General features: G+C 42.3%; 3 protein-coding genes across 10 annotated transcripts in view; all 3 read left to right on the forward strand.

Annotated features, from left to right (window-relative positions):
- The first annotated feature begins 1,645 nt into the window (after positions 1-1,645).
- Positions 1,646-15,910, forward strand: LOC139543956 (cholesterol 7-desaturase nvd). Its single transcript, XM_071350552.1, has 7 exons — positions 1,646-2,365; positions 11,127-11,315; positions 11,561-11,739; positions 11,922-12,047; positions 12,278-12,397; positions 13,012-13,188; positions 13,563-15,910. Exons 1-7 carry the CDS (start codon positions 1,936-1,938, stop codon positions 13,722-13,724), a joined length of 1,383 nt encoding a protein of 460 aa, XP_071206653.1. The 5' UTR covers positions 1,646-1,935; the 3' UTR covers positions 13,725-15,910.
- A 106-nt stretch (positions 15,911-16,016) lies between these two features.
- LOC139543957 (uncharacterized) lies at positions 16,017-17,283 on the forward strand. The gene has a single exon (XM_071350553.1). It carries the CDS (start codon positions 16,255-16,257, stop codon positions 17,131-17,133), a length of 879 nt encoding a protein of 292 aa, XP_071206654.1. The 5' UTR covers positions 16,017-16,254; the 3' UTR covers positions 17,134-17,283.
- A 4,098-nt stretch (positions 17,284-21,381) lies between these two features.
- The window catches only part of LOC139543958 (glutamate receptor ionotropic, NMDA 1-like), a 39,417-nt gene continuing 37,272 nt past the window's right edge, over positions 21,382-23,526 (forward strand). For 7 of the 8 annotated variants that reach the window (XM_071350557.1, XM_071350555.1, XM_071350558.1 and 4 more), the window contains exon 1: positions 21,382-22,758. In XM_071350557.1, coding sequence (XP_071206658.1) covers positions 22,510-22,758 — 249 coding nt within the window. In that variant the 5' untranslated portion in view covers positions 21,382-22,509. The remainder of the gene's footprint in view (positions 22,759-23,526) is intronic. The other variant, XM_071350554.1, reaches the window with a different exon arrangement.

Genomic DNA, 23,526 nt, shown 5'->3' on the forward strand with positions numbered 1-23,526 from the left:
AGACCGATGGTGATAGAAATAGTAGCAGGTAGACCTATTCACCCAAGTTGCATCAGAATTTACAGTGGAGTTGTTTTTCTCTGATTAGTTGCAGTACTTATTTTTGCCACCATAGATCACTGACAATTTACTGAAGGAATTTAGTTCAATCCGAGATTAGATGAGTTGCTCACAGTCACTAGTGGTTTGACATTTTTTTGGGAAGAAGGTGCAGTTAGAACCAGAGCCTATAAACTGAAAAACCCTATTACAGAATCTTGACCAGTGGCATGAACGCGTACCCAGCTTCAGCCCAGCTTGCAGCTTGAAACAAAAAGGGAATCAGGTGCTTAGCTGAGGGACTTGAAAATAAATACAAATATACTTTACCACAGGACACTTCAACAATTGACTATCATGGCAAATAAAGAAAAAGGAGGCGTGCACTCCGTTTTTGCATAAATCATCCGATATTTATTTACGGGACATGGACAGGTGTAAGCATAAATCCTAGTCCTCAGATTCTAGGAGATAGTCCAGTGTCCTATTGTGACAGCTACATGGCTGACATATAGACAAGACCATGTGTGTGCGAGCGTTCCAAAATAAATGTACACATACAGTGCCAGTCAAAAGTTTGGACACACCTACTCATTCCAGGGTTTTTCTTTATTTTTACTATTTTCTAGATTCTAGAGTAATGGTGAAGACATTGAAACTATGAAATAACACATATGGAATAATGTAGTAACCAAAAAAGTAAGTAGCCACTCTTTGCCCTAATGACAGCGTATACCCATGTGGGTGATTGAAAGATGAACAAGGTCCACACTCCAGTCCAGTTTGTGGAGGTAATGCACCTTAAAGGTGGTTGCCAACTGCCATATAAAATCCACAAAATCAAATCAAACAACCACCCACATGTCACAGTTTAGAATAATGTTTTGTCAGTGATGAACACCCAACAATGCCTATACATGTAATATTTGCTGGTGGGTATGTCTAGAAAGGGAAGATGAAGGTATATAGTAAAAGCAGTGGTGTAAAAATATAGCTGGCACTAGCCTTTTGGGGGCCCTAAGCAACATTTGGTTGGGGGCCCCACAACCTTGTTGCAAAACATTTTATTGGCCTTATGACAGCAGGGAGAAAAATTGAACTTTTAAAGGTACACTATGCAGAAATTGCTCCATTTCCTAGATGCTAAAAATTGTGACAAAATAAGCCAGTATAGTATAGAGAATCCTTGTACCATGAAATATATTTTTAATCATCCAAAATATTGCATTTTAAGCTGTTTGAAGCTGGTGTACAAAACCAAAAGTAAAAGATGCAAAAATAAAACTTAAGAATAGGAAGCATAGAAATAGTGCACATAAACCAGATCTACTGCGTCTTAGACTTTCAATTACAATGACAGATATGTAACTCACATTTTAATGTGAATTTGGTTGGTTGCCCAAAAAGTTACATATTGCAGCTTTAAGGTTAGTTTCCTGCAATTCTACACATTTTGTCATGGGGCTTAGATAGTGTTGCAGGTTTAAAGCATGTTTTCTGCAATTCGATAAAATGTTCCATTGGCTAATGCCTGGGTATAAAGACTGTTGTGTAACACTTATCCCAAGCTTGACTTCTCATCTGTCGGAGGCGTGGCCTATTACCCAAGTGTCGCATCTCTTTTCCAAGGTGCTCTGCATCACGACAATAGCCTATAGAACATTTATGCCACACCTGACAAGACTACAGTACGACAAACTATTAAGTCAGTCTTTTTGTGAAGCCACACTGCCGATCTGGCACAGGAATCAGTGCGACAGCGCTGCAGTGGCCCGAACATGAGGAGAGGTTTTCATGGTGACGCGGCTGTGACAGGCCGCTAGAGGGTGGCAGCCAGGGACAAACACCCGAGTACTCTGTCTGGAGATCTCCTTATAGGCTAAATAACACGAGAGGATGGAGGGTCAAAGCATGTCTATACTCGGCAAGATGATGGCAGTTATAGGGATAAGCGTGGTAGCAGGTCTCATCGTGCACGTGCGAGACCCGTTGGACTCAATTTTAGGAGGTGGATACCCGGAGCTGTGGAGGAAAGCGGGACTTGTAGGTGCCCCAGCCCGGGCCGTGGCTTGCATCTTCGCCGGGGTTTCCCTTCTTGCTATGGGCTGGCTATATAGACTGCTGTTTGCCCCGCTGGAACTGCTCAGAACTCCCGACGAGGTTGGATACATTGCCGAAGACGGTCGCTCCCGCGCCCAAGCGGCAAACGAAGTGCGTCGGAGACGAAAAACTGGCGAACTGCCACCCGTTTATCCCAACGGCTGGTATCGAGTATTGGATTCTCACATGCTGGAGCGAGGGGATGTCAAAAACGTAACTGTTTTAGGTATTCACAGCGCCACCCACTACAATACAGACAAACCAACAACACATTCGATTAGACGACAATATGTCAGTCTCTGAGATCAGCAAATAATTTGTGCACTACATGTTTTTTTTGCAACACACACAGTGTCTCAGTAGTGCACCTCACAGTTGAATTTAAGGCTACGCATCATAGGATAAAAATAGCCTGTCTCACTCCAGATTGTAATACATGTGGTTGTCACGTCAGGCAGGACAGTCCAATAACGAATCCAGGTGGAGATGCTGACAATGCACCTGTCCTTGTTTAGGTCTCCCTTCTCTCTCACTTTCTCTCGCTGTGTAATGTATATCCACTCATGAGTAAAAAAACATCATATCCAGTTGATGTTAAATCAAATATATGTACCCTACCTGCAATTAACAGTCCAAGACTCCTCTGACTCACATTTCCTGTGTTAACATTGTCACATCAAAAAGCCACACTACGATTGTGCATAGGCCTACCAAAGAGTGTCCTACCAACATGATTAGGCAAATTTTGAAGCATGATTTAAGCTTACACCATTTGTATACAAGTCTCATATGACAACATAAACAGTGTAGGTGCTTATAGTAGCCTAGTTATAATCAGGTAAGTCAGATGATGTTTAAAAGTCATTCTTTCAATTCAAGTATTTCGATTGGGCCTATTTGAAATGATGGAAACCCTACTGTGTAAAAGAAAGGGACCACATTTGGTCTTATTCTCTAAAGTTCAGCTTTGGCTCATTTCCTTAGGTGTAATAACACATGCAGTTCAATTCTATTGACTGAACACCTGATTTTGTATTACAGTACATTTCCTTGTCTCAGCTCTATATCCGCTTGCTGAGTGGTGGTGGTTGGAATAGGGAAACAATAGAAGCGCCCTCTTTTGCATGGACAACCTGGGGTTCCAAGATCCACACAAACGAAGGACTTTTTTGTACACTCAAGTATGGATAGTTTGTTGCCTCGTGCTGAGTGCCTGACACCAAATAGTCAGCTGGAGAATGTGTGGAACACTGAAGATGAATTTGTATATGAAATCAGTCACATTTGACATGCACTAATCAGTACATGTGGTTTTGTATGTAGCCTACTGAACATATTTGCATGTCCTCAGAAAAGATGCAGTCACAAAACTGTATAAAAAATACTAATCCCCATGAGGAAGACATTATACTGATCATCTATTACCATGTAGAGAACACTATGATGATATGCCATTGACATTCTCTTCATATTCTTGTTCTTCTTTGGGATGCCCTCTTTCTCTGGCTGCCTGCTACTCATAGCTCTATCATAGGATCTAATCAGTAACCTACTTTAGCTACAAAAAAGATCATGAATAGCATTGTAACAGTAATTAGATGCATTGAGATTCACTGTCCTTTACACAGAAAAAGCTGTAAAAAACAGTCTCTTAGGCAAATAATATTTAGGCCCGAAGGACTAAAATAACTTCTGAAAGGAATGCCATGTATTATTCTGACTCCAGTGACATCTGTATTGCATGATCCAGTCAGCATATTTGTAACCCTGTGTGATATGAGAGAAAGGAATGTGTCATCAGTGTCTCCAGACAGTTATATAATAGATTCTACTCTCTAATTAGTCACAGAAGTACATTAATGCAGAACTATTTGGACATATTGGGACAAACAGGGTTCGACGCCTATTGTGATTGGATTTCTTATCATTACTCAAGAATTAGGTTCTACTGAATAATTATAAAAATAATTACATAACCTCTTTTAGCTGATTGCACTCTGCACATTTTGTCTGCCATTTCTCTGCCATCATCTTGAACTGGTTTCAACTTTGAATATGTGATATCTTTAGAACCTGCCAAGGCAGGTCTCAACAATCCAACATAGATACATATCATTGAAGATTGTTTGATATGCGCTCACTGTTGACATTTCAATGGTCGTTGCCTTTGCCTTGTCAATGCAATGCCTCACCTGTCCATTGTTCTTCATGTGCAGTTAGATGTAGCCAAGCCAATTTGCCAGGAGAAACCCTATATTGTTGGAATGCCCATTTTGGTTTTGTGTTGAAAGTTTCAAATAATCTGCCTGCCTGCCTTCCTTTGTTAACCAAGGGCCGTTGAACAGTTGATGACTTGGCTGCTAGGAAACATTTAATCTGAAAAGCCAACCTCCTTATTGTTTACTGGGACCTGATCACCATCAATGTGTGTTTGCTTCAGCATCCTGGAGGTGGATGCTATGGCCACTAATGTTTATTTTAGTTACTCCATTCTTTCATCTGAAACTCTGCTGTGTGTCTCTGTGGTCTGTGCTGACCTGTGACAACAGCGACTCAGTCATTAAATCAATAAATGCTTACTTAAGGGTGATGCAACCATTTTCAATAAATAAAGCAGAAGGCCCAAGTGTTGGTTTTGTTGCACAAGCCTCTGCTGTGTGTCAGGCCTGACAACACACCTTAGCTGCCCCGACCTCCAAAACTAATGCTCTTCACACACCAATGCATTGTGAGGCTGACTACTTCTATCCAAGGCCCGAGATTAGGCTATTTAAGAATGCTCGTCGAGTGGGTGACATGAATTAAAGTCACACAACCTGTCAAATAAAAACAAGTTCTTGGGTGAGACCCACGGATTCACTAAATCAAATGTTTTAGTTATCCTGCAATGTTTTTTTTCTGCAGACACAAGAGTTGGGAAAGTCTTGTTGTGTCAAACCTCAAATTAAACTCTTGGCCCTCCAATTCAGTGCTATTTGTATTCATTCACATGTACAGTACGGACTATAAATTAAGATTCATGTGAGACCAGTACTGTTAAAGTTTTGACCACCCAGAATTTTATTTTTACATTGGATATTCTTCCATCTCTCCACATTCCCTTTTGACAGTGTATACTGCCATACTGGGGAAAAGTGCTGGTTTAGGAATGATTTATCTTTAATTATCTGTCAGCAAGAGTTGATAAATCTCCCCCTGTTATGGGATTAATTATTCTCCAATTCTCCCCAGGCACATTATTCTACATTCCCCTCCAAACACAGTCTCATGAGAGTAACTGGAGGAATATGCTGTAAGGGCCTGATTCTGACCCGAGTTAAGCGCACGTAAATGGAATGCAATTCCCTTTTTATCCACTCTTCTCTCTATGGTATTCTGACCTTGAATTTAAGAATAAGAATAGCATGCTGTTCGCCTGCTATTTGTTTGGGGTGGAGATTGAATAAATTAAGGTGTGGCGGAGGTGTGTCTACAGATATGCCGTATTCTGACCTTGACTTAATTCCCTAATAATTTCACCACTTTTACGCATGAGGAAACCATGAATAAGCTATAGCAAAACTACTGGTTCCAACTGTAAAAAGCATCCGATAGAAATAACACCATTCTCTATGCACTGTGATATACAAATTGTTAAGAGCTATTGATAAGAGCTTGGTAAATGAGTAATCTGTTTGGATAAAATAATAGTGCATTTTATGTGACACTTGTTTTAGATCTATTTGACCTTATAATCACTGGAGACAAATGTGAAACCAATCATATGGCAGCAAACTGAAGCATGTCAACATAGCAACTTTTAGTAGAGTTTATGAAATGCTGTGCCATTATAGAGAATTTAAATTGTACTGCCTTTTAACTTGCAGGAATGGGCACTCAAATGTCATGATTATAGGCTACCAGGACTTTTTTGGTCTCCTATTTTCTATCATGTTAAATATTAGCCACTATCAGTATCGACTGTCAGTTGGCTTAATAACCACACATATTCAACTGCCAATTTACTGTTAGTTCCCTTCAGTTGGTATAGCCTATGTAACGGGTGTGAAATGGCTAGCTAGTTAGCGGTGGTGCGCGCTAATAGCGTTTCAATCGGTTACGTCACTCGCTTTGAGACCTTGAAGTAGTGGTTCCCCTTGCTCTGCAAGGGCCGCAGCTTTTGTGGAGCGATGGGTAACGATGCTTCGTGGGTGACTGTTGTTGATGTGTGCAGAGGGTCCCTGGTTCGCGCCCGGGTCGGGGCGAGGGAACGGACTAAAGTTATACTGTTACACCTATATTATCATTCCATTTAATTACATTGTTTTGTTAACCTTCATTTACTTCCTCTGTAAACGCTGTCGTGGCCATGTGGTTATTGCTGAGGATCATTAGTAAAAGTTGATCATGTAAAAAAAAGAAGAAAAAAAGAAGGCAAGTAAGTTAATTAAATCGTTGTGGAGCGGAGCGCAGACCAAGCTGTAATAGTTTGAACTTTCCGCATGGCGCAATACTTGGCCATGTCTTCACACAGTTCCATAGTTAGTGCAGTGAATAGGCGAGGGTATAGCCTACTATTGTACACTATTCTCCCTATTATAATTCTATGTACACTATTCTTCCAACATTAACCTGGGTTGAAGAACTGAATGTGGCAATTGTCAGAATGAATCAATCCACCATTTTCTTTCTTTCTTGCGTAAAGGCTCTCCAAACCATTTTTTAATGATTTATACTGTAAATACTTTCCTAAACCTAAATAATCTACAAGATCAGAGTATTTTAAAACTACCAACTGAAACGGACGAATATGCATATGTAACCGATGTGAAATGGCTAGTTAGTTAGCGGGGTGCGAGCTCATAGCGTTTCAATCGGTGACGTCACTCGCTCTGAGACCTTGAAGTAGTTGTTCCCCTTGCTCTGCAAGGGCCGCGGCTTTTGTGGAGCGATGGGTAACGATGCTTCGAGGGTGGCTGTTGTCGATGTGTGCGGAGGGTCTCTAGTTCGAGGCGAGGAGAGGGACGGAAGCTATACTGTTACACATGTATGGTCTCTCAAGTCTGTCGACAACATTTTAACTAAAAAGGTACACCGTATTTAAAGGGATGGCTTAAGATAAATGTACTGAAAACCTGAAAACTCCACTAGAAAATATGTTGGCCAGCAAGTGGAAGGGATTTCAGCGGTTGAATGAAGTTTATTCAGAGCGTGCAAGGTAGCCACACCTGTAGAGCGCATTACGCTACTGAATGAGGTAAGTCTGAATACCAGATACTGACAAGTGCATAGGAAAGGCGTAAATTCCTAAATCGGAATCAATCCCTAAAAGCATCACAATTTCTATGGTCACAAACCATGACAGGTATGCACATGGAAATGTTAGGGAAAAGGGATATTGGACTGATGGAGGAGAAACTTGACAACTGCTGATGACCAGGTGACACCTGGTGATTCAGAGTAACGTTACAGTGCTGCCATGTCTGTATCACACTTCCCCCCAAAAATATGCATACCATTTTGTGATAATGGTTACGACAAATTACATGGCATCCGTGTGAATTTATAGCTAAGCTATTATTTATATTATGGCACCACGTATCATTTCACGCTACCTCGACTTATTCCATCATGACGTCAACATGCTCCTTATTTGACTGTAGTTAGCTGCAATCTTAGACAGATGCAGCCTATGATTGTTGAGTCCGGGCAAATGTTGCAGCCAAACTGCTTCAAATAGGGTGATTAGCCTAGGTAGCTAGCTAGCTAGCTAAATGACAACACTATTAATTCTAGAAGGAACGACTCTATTGCTTAATTCAGAAAGTAGACTTCACCTCCGCGTTACATCTATAGGCATTTGCTCGCTAACTAGCTAGCATGAACTAGCTAGCCAACATGCATTGTTTCTGACATGCCACGATTCTGATTACTTTACATCTGACAGATATCTAGCTACTGTAGCTAGATAATGATGGTTTACACTGACTCTACGCACACCCACTCACATACAAGCTGCTGCTAATCTGTTTATCTTATATCCTGTTGCTGACTGCAGAACAAAAATATAAACTCAACAGTCAAATGAAATAAATTCATTAGGTCCTAATCTATGGATTTCACATGACTGGGAATACAGATATACATCTGTCAGATACCTTTAAAAAACAAATGGGCCTCAGGATCTCATCACGGTATTTCTGTGCATTCGAATTGCCATTGATGAAATGCAATTGTGTTTGTTTTCCATAGCATATGCCTGCCTATACCATAACCCCACCGCCACCATGGGGCACTCTGTTCACAACGTTGACGTCAGAAAACCGCTTGCTCACACAACGCCATTCACGTGGTCTGCGGTTGTAAGGCGGGTTGGACATACTGCCAAATTCTCCAAAACGATGTTGGAGGCGGCTTATTCCACATTAAATTCTCTGGCAACAGCTTTGGTAAACATTCCTGCAGTCAGCATCCCAATAGCAAGCTCTATAAAAACTTGAGACATCTATGGCTATGTGACAAAACTGAACATTTTAGAGTGGCCTTTTACTGTCCCCAGCACAAGATGCAGCTGTGTAATGATCATGCTGTTTAATCAGCTTCTTGATATGCCACACCTGTCAGGTGGATTGATTATCTTGGCAAAGGAGAAATGCTCACTAACAGGGATGTAAACAAATTTGTGCCCAAAAGGTCTACACCTGTTGTATACGGCACATGTGACTAATTTGATTTGATTTGAATTTGAGACAAATAATGTTTTTGTGCGTATGGAACATTTCTGGGATCTTTTATTTCAGCTCATGAAACATGGGACCAACACGTTACATGTTGCGTTTATATTTTTGGTTCAGTGTAGTATGTTAGCTAGCTAACCAACTAGGCAGTTATCAAAGACACTCAGTCAGTAACTTACAATACTTTTCTGACCAACTGGACATTACTTTAGCCAATCTCGGCCTACTCCCGTCTATAGGTCTCCTACTAGGTTCAAAACAATATCAAATAAGCTCTGTGGCTGTAGTCCGGTGCTTCATTGTCAAAATAAACCATCCGCATACTGCGTTCTGGTGCAGCCAGGCAGTCAATGGCTCAATGTTCCAAAAGTATTCACCTGAATCTACGTCAAGCCTGGACAACATTCTATTTCATATTGTTATGGTGTGCGTGCAGCCCAGAAGTATATTTAAGCAATAAGGTACGAGGGGGTGTGGTATATGGCCTATATACCACAGCAATGGGCTGTTCTTACCCACGACACAACGCAGAGTGCCTGGATACAGCCCTATTGGACATATACCACAAACCCCCAAGGTTCCTTATTGCTATTATAAACTGGTTACCAGTGTAATTAGAGCAGTAAAAATAAATGTTTTGTCATACCTGTGGTATACGGTCTGATATACCACAGCTGTCAGCCAATCAGCATTCAGGGCTCGACCCACCCAGTTTATATCTCCAATTTATATCTCCAATTTACAATGTTGGATGGAGAAAAAAATAAGTGACACATCAGATTCATACACTACTCATTATTGTTGTTGTTTTTTTAAGTGAAACATGGCCTTTACTAGACTCAGTAAGCATATCATTAGTCAAACACATAAGGCCTATTGGATTGATGCTATCCTCTCTTTTGGAGCCTCTCTAGTTTCTCTACTTCCCCACATGGATTTACCGAGATCCTCCTCTCTTTTTCTCTTCCCCTTTCTCTGTGCCAGTTTTCCAGCCACCAGTAAGAGCCTGTCCCAGATTCTGCTGACTAAAATGAACATTTGTCAGCTCCGGTCTGTTCATTTTTTTTTTTTTTTTTTGTAAATAGCCACACCTGTTCCTGAAATCTGTCAGTCTAGTCAGTTTCACTATTTTATGCAGTACACAGTCAGTCTAGGAACCTCTTCTCAAGATATCTCAGTCAACATTTGCACACTCTCTAATTCTGTCCCGGCCTGCAGACAGTGTGGTTGCAGTCACGGCCTGCTCTACTTATCTGCTGTCATTTGGGCGGCAGGGCGTTATCCCGGTTTCCGAGGGTTTAACCGGGAGGGCCTACTCATTGCCTAGCGTTGCCAGGGCCGCTGAATCCTATCCTTAGTGACAGTTGGGCGGCTTTAATCTGAAGGTAATCTTAGCTCCGTGGGGTCACAGTCAGGAGCTAAACCAGCTAGTTTGCTGCTTGGCCTCTGGTCCCGTATCCAATCCCACACTGTCTCAATCTGATGGCTCACTATGCAGTGGGCCGTGGCTTAGTGTGGTATACGTGCTTGTGGTATACGTGCCTGTAGCTTCCTGATCGGTCCTGTCCAACTTAACTATATATACTGTAGGTCCCACATACAACACACCCGCCCTTCTCTGATGCAGTGACACAGTTCAGGAGACAGGGGTCATACCTCAGATGAGCATTTAACACTGACTTTGTTGAAAATATGATTGTGAGAATATGACATAAATGGCACTGACTCACACCCAGTCCATTCTTTTAATTTACTGTACTGTTAAGCTTGCCAACTCAGACCGAGCTCATTCCAGGAAATGAAATAGGGCCTTCAACATTGTTTACAATTGAAAGAAAGTGTACCAAACGCAGCTGTTTCCAATTGTTTCTAGGTATTTATGTAGCTATTTATTTAATCTCCTAGAATAGTTTCAGTGCTTGCCAGGAGGTACAGGTTGGTTACAGAAGAGTTCAGGCCAAGCCAGGTGGGTTGGCAACCCTATGGATACGGTTGTTGTTGCCCTGAATACATTGTTTACTGGGGACACCCTGTGGATTTAAAGAGAAATGCAGTCTTTTCAGAGATTTCTTTAGAGTAAAAGAGTCTATTTTTTAGGGCCTTCAAAGAGTAAAATGCTCATTCAATAAATTAGGTCTTTTCACATTTGTGTGTCTTAATTGACTTTAAGTAGATATTTCAAGTATTTTATTATAGTAGTCATCTAATTTTAAGACCCAGCTCCTCACAGCTTACTTTTGACCTTCTTTCCCAAATCTGTTTTCCTCCCAGGTGAGCAGGTGGCAGTGTTCCGGGGCACAGAGGGCAAAGCCTACGTGGTGGATGCCTACTGCCCACACCTGGGGGCCAACCTGGCAGTGGGGGGGCGTGTGGTGGGGCAGAGCATAGAGTGCCCATTCCACGGCTGGCAGTTCCGGGGGGAAGACGGAAAGTGTGTGAGGATCCCCTATGCAGAGAAAGGTGAGAAGCCACGACCAACTCAATGTAATGTAATTTAACCATGTTTATAATGTATCCAGCTAAAATAATGTGGGATTTTACTTCTGTCAACTGCAGTCTTTCGTGACAGCCTGAAAATTAGTAGCTGATTTGATTCTGGGTGCCGAGATTGTAAACAGTGTAATGTCTTACATTTTAAAAACAGATTGATTTGTCATTTAGAGCAATATAATGATTTTGTTTATTTTCCCTCTGTGGATCGTTAGTGCCAGAGTTTGCTAAGGTGCGCTGCTGGCGCAGTATGGAGACCAATGGTCAGGTTCTGGTGTGGTTCCACTGTGACGGAGAGGAACCTGGCTGGACAGTACCAGAGCAGGGGGAGATCACACGAGGGGAATGGGTCTACCGGGGCCGCACAGAGCACTTCATCAACGCACACATAGAGGTCTGTTGTCTGTTGTAGATGTGTGTGTGTGATAAGAAAAAGTCTTACTTTTATACTGGTATATATTTTTTTTTACCATATGATAACTTTAGGTCAATGTGTTCTTTAGTAAATCCTGAAGACTTTGTTTTATAAAGAGAAAGTCAACTGTGCCTTTTCCTCTCTGTGACTGCCACCTGTAGGAGATCCCTGAGAATGCAGCAGATATTGCCCACCTGGCCCACTTGCACACACCAGGCATTGTGAGTGGGGTTGACCTGCGCTACACCAACAGCAAGACCTGGGAGTTTGTGAGGCACGACTGGAAGGTAAGGGCTTCCTGTCCATGTGACCTTACCACTCTGGGCCCTACTTATATATACGTTTAGAACTTCTTTAAATGGTGCCTCAATGGTGTGTCCCTACAAATACTTGTGTGTGTGTGTGTGTGTGTGTGTGTGTGTGTGTGTGTGTGTGTGTGTGTGTGTGTGTGTGTGTGTGTGTGTGTGTGTGTGTGTGTGTGTGTGTGTGTGTGTGTGTGTGTGTGTGTTTTTCCCAGGTGCAATGGGAAGCTGAGTCTGAGCCCACTAAACACTGCTCCCAGATGCTGGTGAAACATGCCCTGACTGTGTTTGGTCGCCACTGGCCTTTGCTGGACATGGATGTAGTGGCTCGACAGGTACAGATAATCACAGACAGACTAGATAGTGTTTAGAAAATTGTGACCCTGAGGTGCTGAATTCAGACATAAAACACAGCTGAAGTCATCATTGTCAACAAGTGTGTCGGCCAAGACCACCCAGTGCCAAGACTGCTCTTGGTTTTAGCCTCTCCGTCAGCTTAGATATATATCACCATCTCAAAGGAATAAACTGACCATTCAGACAGCTTTGTCACCTCTTGTTTTCGCTTCACTGTGCTTTTGGATTTGTGTATACATGGCTGCTTCCAAACGAGCTGCCTCAGTCACTATGGTGACGTTGAACAAGACCTTTGGCTGTGTGGAGACGACCTATAACTCTGTCTTAGGTCAACTGCTGTTGGACAGTGTGGTGCCTGGCTGCTGTAGAGGCAGAACATAGAATAGTATCAAAACTCTCATCATAGAAAGCAATTAACATTCACCTTAGTATTGTATCAATAACAGTGTTTCAGTCTGATGTGTCCAGCACCATAAATCAACTCCGTTTTTTATGAATGGTCCATTTAGCTCTGTCCAGAATTGTGTCTACACTATGTTTAGTACATGGACATGATGTGTATGTGTCAGTAATATATGTCTGTGTGTTCCAGGTTGGTCCAGGGGTGGTGTTCCTGCTGTTCGACCACAGTTTCCTGGGTCGGGGTGTGATCATGCACTGTGTGACGCCCGTGGAGCCTCTATTGCAGTGTGTGTCCCACACCATCTTCTACCAGAGCAACATCCCCCCACTGGTGCCCAAGTTCATCCTGAGGGCAGAGTGCATCCAGGTACCATGTATCCCCACCATGTTGCCCATCTTACTCCTGCCCTCAGACTCGTACACACGTTTTAACACACGGGAACTGTACTGTACAGCCAATGATCAAACTGTTCTCAATGTGGTACATCATATTCCAAACCATGAATATCATGCATGTCAATTCATACAGATTATTAGTATCCTTAATAATATTCAATTCATCATAATCTGGTGAATATACAGTATGGTAGAATACATGGTAGACTTTGAAATTTGACTTTTAAAAAGTCACTAATTAGCAGTTTTTTTCTTTTTATGTGAACATTCTTGTCAGATTGATCACTACTTATTTCAGGTTTTGCTATAAGTGACCCCTTGTTGTTCTGACTGTTTGTGTCCCAGTTTGAGCGGGACGTGATGATCTGGAACAATAAGAAGTACATCTCTAAGCCCCTGCTGGTGAAGGAGGACTCTGCCATCCAGAAACACCGGCGCTGGTTCAGTCAGTTCTACAGCGACAACAGCCCTCGCCTGCGCTACCAGCACAACACGCTGGACTTCTGACCTCTCACACACTGAAAGAAGCACAGGAATGCCAAAAGGAGGTACTGGTCCAAAAACACGTTCAATGTCCAAAAGGTATTCAAATATAAAAGAGAAGAGGACACCCTTGGACTCTGAATGGGGATAAATTTAACACCAGAAAATTGTTAGTCTTTTGTAGCAGCCATAATGTCAATGCAGTCAGCTCTTTCATGGTTAATGGATTGTGGGGTCTTGTGATGCAAACCAGCTGTAGTAAAAGCAGTATTTGTTATTGTTTTGATAACTGAGCTGCAACCAAGTGCCCAAAGGGACTCTTATTCTACCAAAGCCCCGAAGTCGTGCTGCACATTTTCACTGAATTGGACTTCCGTAGCAAGAAAAAATGCTGGTGGGAGGATTCAAAGCAAAGAAACTGAATGCCCTCACATCTCCCATCAGAGTTGTACAGGTGTAAAAAGAGACCAGACTATCTTTGGCCAAATGAACACTCCTGTGGGAACTTGATGAGATTCGCTCTGGCCTCGTTTAAGTGCCTAGCTATAGCTACTCTGTGATCCTATAAGATTGATGGGACCTGAGGACTGCTCCCTTTTCACAATCCAGTTTATCCACATCTCAATCGTACTGGATTCAGCCCATATTCCTGTGAAGACCCACCAGAACCAACCAATATGAATAGATATGCCAGAAATGCCTAGCCTTTATTGTAGCTGATAGTAAGAGTCTATACTGTGTGAATGAACAGGAATGTATTGGAAACCGGTGTGCTGTCTGTACATTGTTACATGATTCCAGCAGGCTTCAGTTTGATCTCTGTACCTCCTGGCATTATAGACCTGTGACTACCATACAAAATAGGTCAGTGTAAAAAACATAACTCGCTATAACTTAAAAGATTACATTTATTTTCAGCCTAAGCTCTCAAGGAAACTCCAAATCAGGCAATCAAGACTTGTGAGGACATCACTGTGTTCCAAAATGAGTGCTTAAAGCATTAATGTTTAATGAAAGCTGGCACCCAGCCCCAGCTTCAGGCCCTTTCAGGAGTGTTTGTGTCCCCTGGAGAATATCTTAAAGCTCAGTTGCTGATTGACCCTGCCAACTGATAGTGGTTCCCTCACATTACCCCTGAATAGATTATGCAGTTCCTTTGTACTATGCACCAGTATGATGACAGTATTGGAATTTTGGTACCAGGTAGTTACCAATATGCTGAATTTGAATAGTTTGAAATAAGTATTAGAAAGTATCAAAACCAGGTGGAAACAGTAAAATGAAGTACTACCGCACACTGTGTAGACATGAGGATAACAATTATAGTCAAAGGTCATTACTCAAGACAGTATGCAGAATATATTTACATGTGGATCGCTTATTGACAAAGCCATTTTGACAAAGTATTTAGCAGAGATGTCCTATAAGAAACTCAGTGTTGTTGTTTGTAGCTTGTTCTTTCTCTATTACATAGCTCTGAGTCCCGTTTGTGATGAGGAAAGGCGGGGTTATCCAAGGAGTTTCATGGCTTCATACCGCAGTTGTGCACTATATATGCACTCAAATGTAGCAAATATCATGTGGCAAAATTGTTTGATTGAGTTGCTTCGCGCCAGACTTAAAACATGCTCCCTAATGAGAAAAGCTGTGAGAGTGCTAACATGGTGTTACTGTGCTAATGATACAGTACATTATTACCATATTAGTGCTTTGTGACTGTGCAGGTCTATACAGACCATTGGTATGTACTTGCATTATATGATGCTGTGTTACTGGCTGTACTCTGAGATTGCTCCAAAGAGCCAGATTCTGTCTGCACTCTGTGACAACAATGATGCCGTTAGGTTGTACCAAATACTGTACATGTCTGTCTGCTCTGATGGAAGTGTGAGCATAATGACCCGTGAATAAGTGTACTGATAGCGCTGAATGTGCTTTGTGACTGCATTGATGTTCTGGGTCAGGGGTCAGGGTTAGTGTGACTGTTCTAACTGATCCCAGTTGGCCCTTTATGGCCAATACTCACAGTTACCCCAAAGTGGGGAGGTTGGTTTAGAAAAATGATTAGCAAAGGTAGAATAGCACAATAATTTGTGTTTAACCCACCTTTCTTCATATGACACAGCAGATTGGAAATATTATTTTTGTAAATGCATTGTCTAGAAATGCAGCATTTATGTAAATCAGCAGAATAAACATACTCAAATCATTGTGTTTGCTCTTGCATTATTGCAGTTGTAGACAGACTCTTCCAAAGCAAGCTTTAATGTGTTGAACTGAGTGGAATGCTCAGTGTACTGCTTGGCCACTAGCACTTCTGGACACTTGGGCTTATCACTGTGAAAGTGCTTATCGAGGTTGGTTTCACTGACGGAGAGGCTAGCATTACGTCAACACTACTGCCCACTTTCACATTGAGTCAAGCTTTGTCCAGGTAGAGTTTTGTGACGGAACTTTCTTAGCTAAATGATCTGGGTTGTACATGCCACTGGAATTCTGCTCAGCCTAATCTGAAACTTGACACAGAATACTGTTTAGTTTTATCTAACAAAATATGGATGGAATAGCGGGTGACCTTGAACCGGGGCAAGCAGGGAACGACGTGACACATGAGGAAATTATTTGTTCTGTTGTTGGAGCAAGGTGTCCTGCAGTGTTAAGTATTGTTGAGGAAACCAAGGAGGTAGAGAAGGAGAGGGACCAGGGAGAGGATGGCTCAGTGAAAAAGCCCCTTCTTCTACAACCGCATGTCCTGGGAGAGGTCAAGCAAATTCACAGACCAGTCACCCAAACAGGGCCAGCGGATGGGGCTGACCAAAATACATCTGTTCAACAAGAGCTCCATTCTGACAACACAGAGCAGCCTCAAAGGAAAGGGACAAGTGTCGGGAGTCAAAGAAATAGTGACAACCTAGGGGACAATGAGTGCCCCATCTGCAGTGAACTGTACGACTCTCAGGGAGACCATCGGATGGCATTGTTGAACTGTGACCACACGTTGTGCCATTGCTGTCTGGCAACCATCCTTAAGCGTGCAGCAGATCCTAGCCGGGTGCAGTGCCCCTTATGTCGACAGAAAACTCCTCTCCTTCACTGGGAGATCCAGAGGATGCAGGAGGATATGATGTACCACCAGGTCAGTAGCTCTGAACGTGTACTTATCATCACAGACACTCTGCCTGAGACCATTCCAGCCCCACGACTCTGCTTCGCCATGGAACAGAGGCTGCAGACTCGCATGGAGTCAATATTGCTGTGTGGATGCTGCCTGTACCCTTCTTGTCTGATGCAGATGATGAGGCAGATGCAACAACACTGTCGATGCTGCTACCTGATATTCCTGGTGCTTCTCTTCCTGATGGAGATGAGCTGTCTGCTGGTTGTCTTCCTTCCTGTTATTGTGCTAGTGTTGTTATTCACTCTAGTGAAGTAGATAGTTGGTTAATCTATACACATTAATCTCCTTTAACATCCATTGTATTTCATTATTTATAACAGTGTTGTCTGTCTTACCAATGGGCCTTTAGTTTTACAATCATCAATGAACCATGTGTTTCTCTCAAATTTCTCAATAAAGGAGGAATCCTCCATGGACCTTGGCATAATATTGGGATTGAGTGATTTTACATAATGGATACAAATGAACTGTGGTACACACTTCTTGGAAACATGGTGAAACTGCCTCCATCTAAGGATGAACAAGGTCAGAGTGGCTTAAAAATAGCCTGAAATATTTCAGTGCATCTCTTGCAGTGTCTGGGCCTTCTGTTTTCCCTCTGGCCTACTTTAGCAGTTTGGATATCTTCTGCTGTGTGTTCCTCCTGTTTATTCCTAGCCACTGTAGTCCAGCTTGTATTTTCATGATATGTACTAGTACGTTTTCAATAAGACTGAGTTAGTAAGAAATCCTGGTTTTAGATGCTTGATTGTTCTGACATGTAAATTGCCTCAATTACACTACATGTCACCTTTTGATTTTTGATTTTTTTAGTTCAACCCCGCACCAAACAATCAGTAAGTAAGCCACCTCTTTTCCATTAAAGTATACATCTACTAAATTAATGTTCTCTGACAAACAGAACAGGAATACTGCCGCTGGCCATTGGGGCAGGGCCAAAGAAAACAACAGAGAGCTGCTCATCAGTAATTTATGCAGGAAACACATCAGACATGCATCTTCAGAAGGCACGCTTAGGCAACCCGCTTTTATGAATTACAGTACTCTATTAATGCTAACATATTGACAGCAGAAGAATGCTTTACTCCCACCTCTCAATCAACTAATGTGGCTAAACGGTCACAGAACTTGATGAACACACACACATGTAGATGAACTTAGCAATGCAAAGGGACGCTGGTGCAATACTTTTCAGAATGCTCTCTTAAAGGTATACTGTTCATTATTGGTTCCCCACCTGAAAGGAGTACCTGTGTTTTGCTACTACTGATTCACATTGCAACATGTAACTAAAGGTTATGGCTGGCATACAAATAGAGTGCTGCCAGGCTATGTGTTAGTGTGTAGGAGGGAAGTATGTGTGTGAGAGAGAGAGAGAGAGAGACCTTCCACTGTGTAGGTGGTATGTGTATGTATGTACTTGTCTCTGTGTGGGTGGATGATCGTGTGTGTGCATGTGAGAACTCTAGAGAGTGTGTGTGTGTCTCATTGGAGTGGAATGAGACTCTTGAGTCTATTTGCTTGTATACGTCTGTTCTCCTCCAGTGCACATCGTTATATAACGGCTGCATTGCAGGCTGGCCCTGCTGTATTGATGTGTGAGTGGTGGGTGGGTGGAGGGAGGGAGGGAGGGGAGACACTAAGGGCTACTGCAGGAATCCAGCAAACAAGAGTCCTTGTTGCTGTTGGCCTTCCCTCTGAGTGGCTCTCATTAGGCAGCGTTTAACACACACCCACAGTGCCACAGTCTAACAGCTATCCCAGAGCCACAGCCATGGATAATCATACTGTATATCTATATGGCTCTGAGCTATCTGAAAACCAGTCGGGCTGTTAAATTGTTCTATTCTTGACACCCGTGTTATGAAAGGTTACTTTATATGACGGTGATATGACAGTGATGTAGTTGACAGTTGATGTAGTTGACAGTGATGTAGTTATTTAAACCAATCGAGAAGCCTGAGGCAGAGGTAATGTCCCTCCCCCTTTAAGATGTTGTCATTGCTCTAAATACAATGTCATACTTAATAAATCTATTGAATACATCTATACTAATAGTTTTGTTTCCATTCCTGCGGAAACCACACACTTCATAAGAGGGCGATGTGTTTCCTATGCCTAATTATGATACAGTGCATTCGGAAAGTATTCAGGCCCACTGACTTTTTCCACATTTTGTTACTTTACATCCTTATTCTAAAATGTATTAAATGAAAAATTTTCCTCATGAATCTACACAAAATACCCCATAATGGCAAAGCGAAAACAGTAAAAAAAAAACAGTAAAAACAGTAAAAATAAAAAACAGAAATACCTTATTTACATAGGTATTCAGACCCTTTGCTATGAGACTCGAAGTTGAGCTCAGGTGAAACCTGTTTCCGTTGATCATCCTTGAGATGTTTCTTCAACTTGATTCGAGTCCACCTGTGGTAAAGTCAATTGATTGGACATGATCTGGAAAGGCACACACCTGCCTATTTAAGGTCACACAGTTGATAGTGCATGTCAGAGCAAAAACAAAGCCATGAGGTCGAAGGAATTGTCCGTAAAGAGCTCGGAAACAGGATTTTTTTGAGGCACAGATCTGGGGAAGGGTACCAAAACATTTCTGCAGCATTGAAGGTCCCCAAGAACACAGTGGCCTCCATCATTCTGAAATGGAAGAAGTTTGGAATCACCAATACTCTTCCTAGAGCTGGCCACCCGGCCAAACTGAGCAATCAGGGGAGAAGGGCCTTGGTCAGGGAGGTGACCAAGAACCCGATGGTCACTCTGAAAGAGCTCCAGAGTTCCTCTGCGGAGATGGGAGAACCTTCCAGAAGGACAACCATCTCTGCAGCACTCCGCCAATCAGGCCTTTATGGTAGAGTGGCCAGACGGAAGCCACTCCTCAGTAAAAGGCACATGATAACCCACTTGGAGTTTGCCAAAAGGCACCTAAAGACTCTCAGACAATGAGAAACAAAATTCTCTGGTCTGATGAAACCAAGATTGAACTCTTTGGCCTGAATGCCAAGTGTCATGTCTGGAGGAAACCTAGCACCATCCCTACGGTGAAGCATGGTGGTGGCAGCATCATGCTGTGGGAATTTTTTTCAGCGACAGTTACTGGGAGACTAGTCAGGATCGAGGGAAAGATGAACGGAGCAAAGTACAGAGACATCTTTGATGAAAATCTGCTCCCTAGACCTCAGGACCTCAGACTGGGGCAAAGAGTATCCTTCCAACAGGACAACAACCCTAAGCACACAGCCAAGACAACACAGGAGTGGCTTCGTCTCTGAATGTCCTTGAGTGGCCCAGCCAGAGCCCGGACTTAAACGCCATCGAACATCTCTGGATAGACCTGAAAATAGCTGTGCAGCAAAGCTCCCCATCCATCCTGACAGAGCTTGAGAGGATCTGCAGAGAAGAATGAGAGAAACTCCCCAAATACAGGTGTGTCATGCTTGTAGCATCATACCCAAGAAGACTCGAGGCAGTAATCGCTGCCAAAGGTGCTTCAACAAAGTACTGAGTAAAGGGTCTGAATACTTATGTTAATGTGATATTTACGTTTTTTTATTTTTTATAAATTAGCACAAAAAAAAAAGTTTTTGCTTTGTCATTATTGGGTATTGTGTGTAGATTGATGAGGGAAAAAACAATTTAATAGAATAAGGCTGTGACCTAACAAAATGTGGAAAAAGTCAAGGAGTTTGAATACTTTCCGAAGGCACTGTATATCATCTCTAGCCTATTTGTGTGCCTCTCATAGAGGGCCATCTCTGCGTTCGTAATGTATAATTCAGTAGACAGATCAATTGTGACCTCATTTCCAAAATGTCTCTTTCATTTGAAAATATATGTGCACATGCCATTTACATTTGCTAAACACACAACAGGGCTCACAGATTATTTCCTGCTAAATGAAAATGAATTGACTATTTATTAAAGGAGATAAAACTAATTAGATTTAACCACTAATCATCTGGTTTATAAACAGCCCATCCCTTTTACAACCCTGGTTGACCTTATAGGCTAGTTAACCCAGAAACATCAGATTTGACTGAGAAACATGTGGGGTTTAATGTGGGCAGAAATAGGATAGGCTATTGGCAGGCCTACATTCCAATTGCAATGGCATTTTGTCTAAATGAACCTAGGCTAGGCTGCTATGCTTTATCAGTTTTCCAGTGTGATGTGCATAAAAGTAATAGCTGTGCCATAATGTCTTTTATGTTCAATAAATGTGTTAGGTAATATGAATTTTCTGAAATGTAACACTGTGGAGAGAGAGGCTTGTTTCCTAGGTTACCAGGATGGTTGAAAATGTGCTTACCAAGACGGATATTCTTGTGCCTCACATGGTTACTTGGACACTTGGTTCCCTCTCTCCATTCAGACATTTCAAATGACATTACCCGACCCCACAATCGGACAAAACATCTAGCAAGTATACACATCTGTCAATACAAATGAGATAAAACGACACATTCATGTCACACTTTGGGAATTAGTCTAAATAAAATAGTTTATTAGACACAAATTTTAGATACAACTCAATAAATTATTCTGGCATTTTTATCTATATATATCCCCATGTCAGGGGCTTGCAGTAGACAAGCGTCATAAAAGTACTGTGGTTATGTTGGAGGTTTGCAAGATTTACGAGGTTGAAATATGGATAACATGGCTACATAATTGATTGGATGTTTGGATGTAAAGAGGGGGAGGTGTAACCTAAAATGGGTGGTCCTGGTCCACCTGGGTATGTGGAATTATGTTGATTTACAGTGTGAGCCAGTTCAACTGAGACCGGCGACCCATTTCAGCGTAATGAGCATGCAGGCTCGGGTCCATCTGCTCCGTGCGCTGTAGCAATGCCGTTGGAGAAAAAAAATCACACATTGGAATCGTCTGGATCACTGGATTATTGAGGTGTCAATTTTCATGGATACCTCAATTATTTTTGTTCTGACACACAAATGTTTTCTTGATTGTCATTGATCCCCTATTCATAATCTAAGATGCGTGTCCTATAATGAATAACATAATTGATGAGATGTTGAAAACAAGATACATTTATGTTCTGTGATTAGCTGAATTTATTTTATTTACTTTTCATTCTAGCAGCATAAGGTCAACGCAAAATCAAAAGGTAGACTGCGGAAGCGCGCACCACTGCGCGGGCACAGCTGTCAGCACCAAGGACAGCCGCAGCCCCAAGCGTCGCATCAGTCTAATAATCACTTCACAGCAAAGCCCCGCACAGAGCCCACGGAGGACCGGGAGAGCGAAACACAGCACTTAAAGGAAAACGCATACACCGCAAAATATGCTCTGACTCGTTTCTATCGACATTGGAAAAAAGAAAATGGTGGAAATTGACAAAGAAAATCAAAATGTTTGAAGAAAGGCTGCTGACAATTACGAAGATAATCCAACAGCGGTTGAGGTCCTGACCATGAACATTCCTCCGCATTTCCCATAAATCAGCTGTCCAGATTTTCCCCACTGTCCAGGGGGACGGTGGTTCCAGTCTTTTTAACCGGGTGAACCGTGCAGTCCAGAAGCCGGGCAAGCCGACCCGCCAACACGAGGGAGAGACGCAACCGGGGTCCTCTGTGCGGTTTGATCGTTCACACGATGCGTCTGTTTCTGCTGGCGGTGTTCCTCTCGTGCTCCTGTGCGCGAGGCGGCTGCGAGCCGAAGATAGTGAACATCGGAGCAGTCCTGAGTCAGAAGAGGTACGAGCAAGTCTTTAAGGATGCGGTGACCCAGGCGAATCAGATCTACGGGAGAGATAAATTCAAGTTGACCGCCATCTCCGTAACGCACAAACCCAACGCTATCCAGATGGCTCTCTCCGTCTGCGAGGACCTCATCTCTAACCAGGTATCTCAGGAGGGATCCGTTGTCCCTGCATGTCCCTGCATGGGTGTTAAATGATTAATTGCCTAATTAGATGAGTCATTTAGCCAGGACATTTAGCCATCTATTCATTGGTGCAAAATGTCCATCATATCAATCAGAACCATTTATAAGACTAAAATGATTATGAAGCCTACTATATTTAAGCTGTGCAAATTAGTATGAGGCCTATGCCCACTATTGGGAGGGAAATTAATCGTCCTATTTAGTGTGATGCTGCATCATCCTGTGTCTGTTTCAAGTGAACTGGCTGACGTGAGTAATAGGGCAGATGAGGTCGATATATTGTGATCAGTGACCACTTCATTTGCAATATACAGACAATGCCATCTGCCTAGACTGTAAACTCAATGCCTGCCTGTGAAACACTGTGCCAGTGCCACCTGCTTCTATTGCATATTTCAAGCAGATTGAGCTGACTGCATTTGATATATTTTCCTAAACGAAACTGTTTATTTGCAACAAAAAAAACGTGTAATTTGTTACACAATTTTTATAATCAATACAGCAATGTCGTTACTCTCACAATATCTCTTAGAGCCTAGCCCTTTAGGCTATGATAACAATACTATGAAACTGCGTCCTTTTCAGAGATCCGTCACCTCTGGTAATACCATCGAGCTTCCGAAAGAAAATGGAAGCTGAAATGAAATTATATGTCAGATATGCATATGACGTTGTTACATAAACAGTAGACTATGTAATGAGTAACTACCAAACCTGAACTTGTGG

This window comes from Salvelinus alpinus, chromosome 18, assembly GCF_045679555.1.
Source record: "Salvelinus alpinus chromosome 18, SLU_Salpinus.1, whole genome shotgun sequence".
NCBI classification, from domain to species: domain Eukaryota; kingdom Metazoa; phylum Chordata; class Actinopteri; order Salmoniformes; family Salmonidae; genus Salvelinus; species Salvelinus alpinus.

Coding starts and splice junctions, on each gene's coding strand:
- LOC139543956 (XM_071350552.1), top strand. CDS start 1,936: ATGGAGGGTCAAAGCATGTCTATACTCGGCAAGATGATGGCAGTTATA. Junction 12,048..12,277: donor TTGTGAGGCACGACTGGAAG/GTAAGGGCTTCC, acceptor TGTTTTTCCCAG/GTGCAATGGGAAGCTGAGTC. Junction 12,398..13,011: donor TGGATGTAGTGGCTCGACAG/GTACAGATAATC, acceptor TGTGTGTTCCAG/GTTGGTCCAGGGGTGGTGTT.
- LOC139543957 (XM_071350553.1), top strand. CDS start 16,255: ATGGATGGAATAGCGGGTGACCTTGAACCGGGGCAAGCAGGGAACGAC.